Source organism: Musa acuminata, chromosome BXJ1-2 (genome assembly GCF_036884655.1).
Source record: "Musa acuminata AAA Group cultivar baxijiao chromosome BXJ1-2, Cavendish_Baxijiao_AAA, whole genome shotgun sequence".
Taxonomy (NCBI): Eukaryota; Viridiplantae; Streptophyta; class Magnoliopsida; order Zingiberales; family Musaceae; genus Musa; species Musa acuminata.
Window position 1 is genome coordinate 132,501 of NC_088328.1, and position 9,182 is coordinate 141,682.

At 40.0% G+C, this 9,182-nt stretch overlaps 1 protein-coding gene across 1 annotated transcript in view; it reads right to left on the reverse strand.

Annotated features, from left to right (window-relative positions):
- Nucleotides 1-1,779, reverse strand: part of LOC103973791 (flavonoid 3',5'-hydroxylase 2) — a 1,958-nt gene extending 179 nt beyond the window's left edge. The window contains exons 1-2 of the mRNA XM_009388452.3: nucleotides 776-1,779; nucleotides 1-569 (exon numbers count right to left, since the gene is read on the reverse strand). The exon at nucleotides 1-569 is cut by the window's left edge and continues 179 nt beyond it. Of these exons, the coding sequence (XP_009386727.1) occupies nucleotides 1-569; nucleotides 776-1,669 (1,463 nt within the window). The 5' untranslated portion in view covers nucleotides 1,670-1,779. The remainder of the gene's footprint in view (nucleotides 570-775) is intronic.
- Between the last annotated feature and the right edge of the window lie 7,403 nt (nucleotides 1,780-9,182).

The following is a 9,182-nucleotide window of genomic DNA, read 5'->3' on the forward strand; positions in this document are numbered from 1 at the left end:
GGGAGCACCAACCCAAACTTCTCCTCCATGTCCAGCACTTGGATGTCATCGACAAGCTTCCAGTTGAACGAGTGCACCAAAGTCCCCAGCACGTACTGTACCATGAGCAGTCCTGCATGCATCCCCACGCAGATCCTTCGCCCAGCACCGAATGGAATCAACTCGAAGTCGTGACCCAGTGGCTCGATGTTGGCGTTCCTACCGCTCAAGAACCTCTCTGGTTTAAACTCCAGTGGATCTTCCCACACATTGGGATCTCTTCCGATGGCCCATATGTTGACCAGAAGACGTGTGCCTTTGGGGATGTAGTAGCCGTCCACCTCACATGCTTCGGGCGTGTAGTGTGGAAGGCTCAGCGGCGTCGAAGGGTGCAATCGTAACACCTCTTTGGATATGGCCCGTAGGAAGGGAAGATTTGGTATGTCAGACTCTTCAAGCCTACGGGTCTTCCCGATTACTCTGTCCATCTCATCTTGAGCTCGCTGCAGGATGGTTGGCTTCCTTAGCATTTCTGCGAGCGCCCACTCGATTATGACGGAGGATGTATCAGTTCCGGCGATAAACATATCCTACAAGATATAAGGAGTTGCAGAGGTAATGGTATTTTGTTAGTCAACTGAATAAGCAGTAAAGAAGGAAAGGATTGGGAAAGAAAGAATAAAGAAGAAATAAACTGTAACCAAAGAACAATAATTTGACCAAAGAACCATAAATGATATAGCAGTCAGTCTCTCTCTATATACTATAGTGATGACGGGGAGTACGGAGAGCTCACAGAGATAAAGGCCTTGATGTTGACGTCAGAAAGCGACACGCCATCGGCGTCCACTCTGTTGGCCATCACAAGATCCACCACGTCCGGCCTCCCCTTGCGCTCGTGCGCCGTCGCCTCGTGCTCCGCCAAGAGAGCCGTGATCAGAGCGTCTATCTTGATATGCAGCTGACGCATGTGCCGCTGCACCCCCTGCACGTCCATCCACGCGATCGCCGGCACGAAGTCGCCGATGTTGAACTTCCCCGACCACGTCAGCAGCTCCGTGATCGCGTCCTTGAACTGGTTCGACTCCTCCCCCTGCGATTCGAACACCCGCCGCGAAAGCAGCACCTGCCCGATGATGTTGGCGTTGGCGCACACCAGTGCCTCCGACACCGCCACCGCCACCGGCCGCGAGTTCCGGCTCGACTCGAGCATGGAGCGGAGGACGCGACCGATCTCGTCGCGGCGAATCGGTGCCCAGTCGGCCAGCGCCTTGCTGCCTAGGAAGTGGAGGTTACAGAGCTTGCGGAAGAGCTTCCAGCGAGGCCCGTAGTTGGCGAACACGAAGTTCTGGCAGTCGTAGGTGACGTCCTTCCGGCTGATGGCGAAGGGGCGGTTGGCGAACTGAAGGTCGAGGCCCTTGAGAAAGGAGCTGGCAGAACTGGCGGAGGAGGCGACCACGACCCCTCCGGTGCCCATCTTGAGGTACATAATGGGGCCGTAACGTACGGCGAGGCTAGCGAGCGAGGCGTGGGGCATGGGGCCGATCTGCGGTAGCGAGCCGAGGATTGGGATGCCCGCTGGACCAGGAGGGAGCGGGAGCCGGCGGATGGATTGGAGTCTGCGGCGGAGGAGAAGGTGGACAAGGACGCTCAAGAGGATGCCGGCGACGAGAACAATATCGAGAGCCATGGAGATGCGCCGGTGGTGCGTCTACTAAGTGGACAGAATGAGAGGAGAGACCGGTGGTTGGGTGTTGTCTTGCAGATTTATAGAGAGAAGTGCACACAATGGGATCTCACCAACAAATCCCACGAAACCACCAAACACTCTCCATATGAAAACAACACGATCTACAAAAGGAGATAAAAATTGCATCATCACTCTAAGAGAGACATTACATAAGTGTCAATTGGTGCGTCTACTAAGTGGACAGAATGAGAGGAGAGACCGGTAGTTGGGTGTTGTCTTACAGATTTATAGAGAGAAGTGCACACAATGGGATCTCACCAACAAATCCCACGAAACCACCAAACACTCTCCATATGAAAACAACACGATCTACAAAAGGAGATAAAAATTGCATCATCACTCTAAAAATTGCATCATCACTCTAAAAATTGCATCATCATCACTCTAAGAGAGATAAAAAAGGACATTGCTTTTAAAAAAAAGCTCCAAGTTTAATCGGTAAGTGCACCCAAATGAAGGTTAGGAGAGAAAAATACTTTTTGTGACTCAGTGTCAATTGTAGGTTCTTTTTCTTGCGTGGTGTCTAATTTGACCTGAGTAAATATAGTTCCAACAGTCCATCCAAAAAAAAAACAAAAACATGCAAATATAGTAACTCCCGAAATTCAGAAAACAAGCGAATTCCTACATAATCCCAAGCTGAGAGGATCGAAATTTGTAATTTGGTACATCCAAACTATATCATCATGCACTGATACAAGTTAAGACTTGGATCAATGCGATATTAGTTCATATCGATGCACCAATACTTGATAAATTAATATATTTTAAAATAAAAAATTAAAATGTTTTTTTTAAAAGGTATTTAATACAGAGATTGTGATGATACCAATCCTATATTTGAGTGATACCCACATTACATCGCATAGTTATATTACCGGACATGGGTTCGATACAGGTATATAGTTCCATTTACCTTAATCTGCATTCAATAAATATCATCCATATAGAATCGTACTTGTCAATATTGCAAACCATAGAAAAGGTTATTCCTTTAATCTCTAGGGCAATCTAAAGGACCATGTTGCAAACCATAGAAAACATTGTTCCTCTTACCTCAGATGCAATCTAAAGGACTCCGTGATCAATTTGTCACGTAATCACATCTTAAATTTAATAAAGAACCAGCATTAGCTAAAAACACAAAATCTGAAATTTTGAACCTAATCATATTTAAAGAGAATATTATATATATGTATATATATATATATGTATATATATATATGTATATATATATAAAACCATTCATCACTTATCAATATTAAAAAAAAAAAAAAAACGCACCACAGTTTAATCAATCTACAACACTTTATCAAATTTGGAAGATGACAACAAACTCTAATCCATATAGTGGAAACAATTGGGAATACACGTAACTCTTAATTTGTCAGTTACAAAGACATAAATAATATATATAGAATATTATGAGAACTTCAAATGCTAATCAAACTACTACTAACTTCGAACAACTTCCCCTCATTGCACCAAAGCGTATGACCCATAGCAAGGAAGAATTATTTATTGATATCTATAAGTTATGTATCTCAAGATTTTGGTGAGTGTCAGAGACACATAGGAAGACACGTTTTAGAGAAGATTTATTAAAGAGTTCTTCAGGGATTAATTTAATAAAAATATTCCTTATATTATTTTCTCATCATATAATATATAATTTGATTCTATTTGTGAAGGTAACGAAAAAGCATAGAACAATATAAATTGTCTATCAACTTTATAATATATTTTTTACTCATTAATTTATGGATTTTTTTGATTTTAAGGTTTTTCTCTCTCCCAATATATTTAAAGGCACACCATCTTGAAACATAAGTCCTATTGTAAACCTCATCAAAAAAGTATAATATTTCTTTCCTCCAAGAAAGCGGCTTGCATGAATTTCTTATTCAATCAATTTGCAGTTGTTTTTGTGATACGTTTGTGTAGGACAGTGAAGCAAAAAAGGGTACAAAATCAGCAAAAGTTGGAATGATTTGTGACTTCAGTAAGTAGAGTTTATTGATCTTAATTAGCAGCTTTACCACTTCTAAAGAAATCCAAAAACAACTGCAGTACTCTCTAATGTTAATTACAGATCAACCAACACTAGAAAGATTCGATGTTGAACCATCTAAATCTAATTCTTGTTCTTTATTTCGAGAAAAAGTTAACCACCATGCCCCACAAATTCTTATCATCAATACTTAGAAAGCTTGACCCAGCCAATAAAGAAGCGTTGACCAGATTTCTATTCGAGAGGATGTGACCAAGCTACCAAGATATGAAAGAAGAATACACATTCATCAGAAAATTCAATTGATCATTATATATATATATATATATATATATATATATATATATATATATATATAGTAATAATAAAAATGAAAATATGGAATCCTACCTTAGTCATTAATGTGAGGTATGAATGAAACTAGGAGTCGGGCGTTTCATTACCTTTGTGATCTTAATCTTTTACCAAGGCTTCATTTTTTATTACCAAGATGATTGATTGAGTTGATCCTTAGCCTTGAAGAGTGAGAAAGGATACGAGTCATTTTGTGTGATTGAAGAGGAAGAAGAGAACTTGAGGAGAGATTAGGAGGAAGAAGGTGAAAGAGGGTTATGAATAAGGTTTAAAGGCAGAAAAAAGAGGGTTAGAGGAGGGAGAAGTCAGTTAGAGGAGGGTAGAGGGTTTTGGTGAGGTGTTAAGAGGGGTTTAGGACAGTTTTACTGCTAACCCTAGACTTAAAGGACTTGGGTCAGGTTGCTGGTGATAGTACCACTAACTTGGGTGGTGCTATTGCCTCTAGATAGAGTGTACTGGCGATAGTAACACTAGTCCAGTAGTGTTACCGTCGTTCCCCTATTTTTTTTATTAACTTCTATACAAAATGATATAAAAAATCATTCATTCAGGTTTAACAAGTCTAATTCCCTTCTAATAAAATTAAATTATTCCTCATTTAATGGTTTAGTAAAAATATCCGCTAGTTGATGTTTTGTATCAATAAAATCCAAAGGTATGTCATGATTATTCATATTATTCATAATGAAATGATATCTAATATCAATATACTTTGAGAATATTGAATAAGATTCTTTGATAAGCAAATTACACTAGTATTGCCATATTTTATATGGATATTTTTTAAGTAGAGTCCATAATCTACTAAAATATTTTTTATCTAAATTATCTATACATAACATACACCAGCCATAACATATTTAAGTTCATCTATAAATAGTGCGATAGAATTTTGCTTCTTAGATGACTAAGAAACAAGTGCATTATCTAGGAACTGACAAATTTCAAAGGTATTTTTTCTATTCTACGTCCTACAAAGTCAGCATCAATATAAGCAATCAAATCAAATTTTTTAGATTTAGAATACTATAATTAGAGATACTGAAAACACAACGTGTTTGGTGGATCGACCTAACACATGCGCCACAAAAAGATCTAGTATTAATTAAAGTTTTAATTTAAATAAAATTAAGGTAAAACATAGGAAGAATAATTTATATTGAGTTGTATTATAAACAACTAGTGTGTGAGGTGAAGAACATAGTTTTTTGAATAATTATCCATAACTTAGTCCTAAACTTGAATACAACAAGGAATTTATTTGAATCCAAGCTATACTAGGAGCTTTAGCTATTAAGGCTTTGTATTTTGAAAAGGTTGCATTGCATGAATATAGAACAGAGAGAGAACATAGTAGAGAGATTTAAGTGTTGTTCAAAATTTGCCTTTTTCTACACTCATCTCCTTTTCTTTTTTATTTTGTTATTGTTGATTCATTAAATTATCTACTTGATATTGATTTAATTTATTTGATCTTATAAGGACTTATGTGATTAAATTCAAATTTTTATTTTTATTTTTGTTTCAAATTGTATCATCTGATATGATTTGACTATTTTTTGTAATGTAACTTGAATAACTTATTTGCAATATAAATAATCTATTCATAAACATTTTATTGGAGTTTAGTTGTATTTGGCAACTTGGAGTACTCTATATTTTACCATTGGATATTCACTCTTGATGAAATTTGTATAGTTAATTTTGGTTACTAATCTAATCATTTTGAATAAAATTAAATTAAAAAATAAAATAGTCTAAAAAATTACTTAAATTAGATAAAATTAAAAAGGACCTAATTTCATATTTTTTTAAGGGTTGAAATAAATATAAAATACCTATTTTAATGGCCCAAAAATATAAAAAGGTCATTTAGGCCTTTTAAAGTTATTTTTAATGTTTCTTTAAAATTTTAAAATTTTTTATACGTTAGACATGAGTTATACATGTTAGGACTATATCAGCACTAAGAGCGTGGGAGAGGGTGAATTAGTGCTTATGAAAAATTACGTCGGTTTGAAAATCTTCGTTCAATAAAGCCCATATCGGAAAGATGAGTTTAACTGAAAACGTTTGTAAGCATAGTAGGAGTAGTAAGCAAGTAAATCAGTTAGCAATATAAATGAAGAGCTTGAAGGAAATGTAAACCGATTTTATAGTGGTTTGGTCGTCGTGACCTATATCATATTACAGACTTAGCTAGAATTGCCTAAGTCGTGAGGCACCATTATGGCAAAGATGCGAACTTAGCTTGAGTTGCCTAAGTCGCGAAGCACCCTTGCGCCAACTTCATGGACTTAGCTGGGATTACCTAAGTCATGAGATGCCCTTGCGATATATGCATCTGCAAAGGTTCAGCCTAGTTGCAACCTCGTACAGGTCCCGAAGGACCTATAAAATGGAAAGTTGATTAGATTGAAAACGAATGATGAACAAGTCCCGGCATCTCGCGAAGAGAGAAGCTTTACAAGTAATTCAGCAAGCACCTTGAGTGCATAAGAGAAAAGAGAGAAAGGAGGAAAATAAGGACTTTAGAAGGTTGAACGAACAGTTGCAAGTTCACAAACAATTGCTCACCGAGTGCCAAGCATGAAAGTAAGTTCCCGTCAAGTTAACATATGAACTTGTGAAGGGTTTTTCAACGCCCAATGATATACCGAAGCCCCATCCAGCCCTGTGCCACCTAAGGGGTTCCAGGGTGCTGAAATGGCTGACGTTTTGGGTGCTACTGCGGGCTGTAGAAAATAGCTCGCGACACGTAAAAACGAAGCCATTTTGGGGCATTTTGGCCCAGTGCGGTGAGCGGTCACACTGCAGCGCTACAACCTATTTGAACATATATTTTTACAAGCAAAACACACAAAACCAAGGTAAAACAGGCTGCCATATTTCTGTTCAAGTATGTAAAAGCAACGAACGGTACGTTGAATGAAGTTGTTGCGAGTGCGTGACGACCGTTCGTGCCTTCTCCCTCACTTAAACTGTCGATGCCCTCATCGACGCTTGTTGGTAATTGTTGATGATTGCTTCTTCATGTCGTTGGGTGTCTTCGGGCTACCAACTGGTTTTAGTTCGAGGAAGCTTTCACCACTTCACCAAGTACTCAGTCTGCTCAACTCCATTGGGTAGCTTTATCTTGCGATTCGCTAGAATGGTTTCAACTCGCTTCTCATAGGAGGCTCTGGTGGGGGGTAGCCGAGTTGGAACACTTCGAGAAGTATCTTGTGGATCTGAGTGGTAGGCTTTCAAGTTGCTGGCATGAAAAACATTATGAATTTTGAGCCATGCCGACAATTGTAACCTGTAGGAGACGTTGCCCACCCTACTGATAATTAGGAAGGGCCCTTCATACTTGTGCACTAATCCTTTATATACTTTGTTCCTAAAGAATTAGAGTGATGCTGGTTGGAGTTTCACCAATATCAAATGGTCGACTTTGAACTCCTACGGTCGCCTTCCCAAGTCGGCCCACTTCTTCATCTTTTTGGCTGCCTTATCCAAGTAGGCTCATGCAATATCTGCATTTCGGTGCCATTCTTTTGCAAAGTGATATGCTGACAGACTACTCCTAGTATACTCGATAGCCAAGGTGTGAGGAGTCGACGGTTGTTGTCCTGTAATGATCTCGAAGGGACTCTTGTTAGACGTAGAGCTCCCCTGCAAGTTGTAGGAGAATTGGGCTATGTCCAATAGCTTCACCCAATCTCGTTGGTTGACACTCACGTAGTGCCGAAGGTATTGCTCGAGGAGTGAGTTTATCCTTTCGGTTTGGCCATCCGTTTGGGGGTAGAGGCTTGTGGAGAAGTATAACTTAGACCTTAACAATTTGAATAGCTAGGTCCAGAATCGTCCTAGGAACCGAGTGTCTCGATCACTAATGATATTGTGCGGGACTCCCTAATACTTCATCACATTCTTCATCATCAGCTTGGCCGCCTCCTCTACTGAACAGTGTAGGGGTGTAGTAATGAAAGTTACATACTTTAAAAATCGATTGACCACCATGAGTATCGATTCGAGTCCCTCTACTACTAGCAAGCTTGATATAAAGTCCAAGGAAATGCTCTCCCATAGCCTCTCTGGTATGAGCAATGACTCCAAAAGTCCCACTGACTTCCGCTGCTCCACCTTATCTTATTGGCAAGTAAGGCACATTCGAATATATTCCTTTACATCAGTCCCCATCTTCGGCTAGTAGAAGGCCCTTTCCACGAGAGCCAAGGTTCTATAAATGCCTGAGTGTCCAGCCCAAATGGAATCATGACACTCTCTTAAGAGTTCACGCCTCAAATTGTCCACTCGAGGGACATAAACCCTATTCCCTTTTATATAAACAAGTCCCTCCTAGACCTAAAATCATTGTGCTTTGCCTTCTTTGATGAGCTGCATTGAGGTTACTGCTTGGGGATCACTATACAATCCATCCCTGGTCCTAGAAAGGAAGTTGGAGTGTAACTAACTTGCTTGGCCTCTACCCTCCAACTGTATTGCATTCACTCGCTCCACTTTCCGGCTCAATGCATCGGCCACGACATTTGCTTTTCCGGGCTTGTACTCCATTACCATATCAAATCAGCCAAGAAGTCCTACCATCGTGCTTGCTTTGAGGAGAGTTTCTTCTAAGTTTAGAAATAGCTCAAAGCGATGTTGTCTGTTCTCAGCACAAATCGTGATCCAAGAAGGTAGTGTCGCCAAACTCGTAGACAGTGGACCACTGCTGTCATCTCCTTCTCATGCATCGGATACCGCTGCTCGGTATCATTGAGCTTGCGATTCTCATAGGCCACCCAATGACCCTCCTGCATGAGTACTCCCCCAATAGCGAAGTTTGAAGCATCTGTATAGACTTCGAAGGGCTCCCTATAGTCTGACAATTTGAGCACCGGTTCTTCCAACACAACAGCTTTTAGATCTTGGAACGCAGCTTCACATTTATCAGACCACCTCCAAAGCTGCTCCTTCCTCAGCAACTCTATCAGTGGAGTTGTACGCTTCTAATATCCCGCTATGAAGCGTTGATAGTAGTTGACAAAACCAAGGAAGGATCTCAGCTCTGACACATTATTTGGAGTTCGCCATTCTACAATA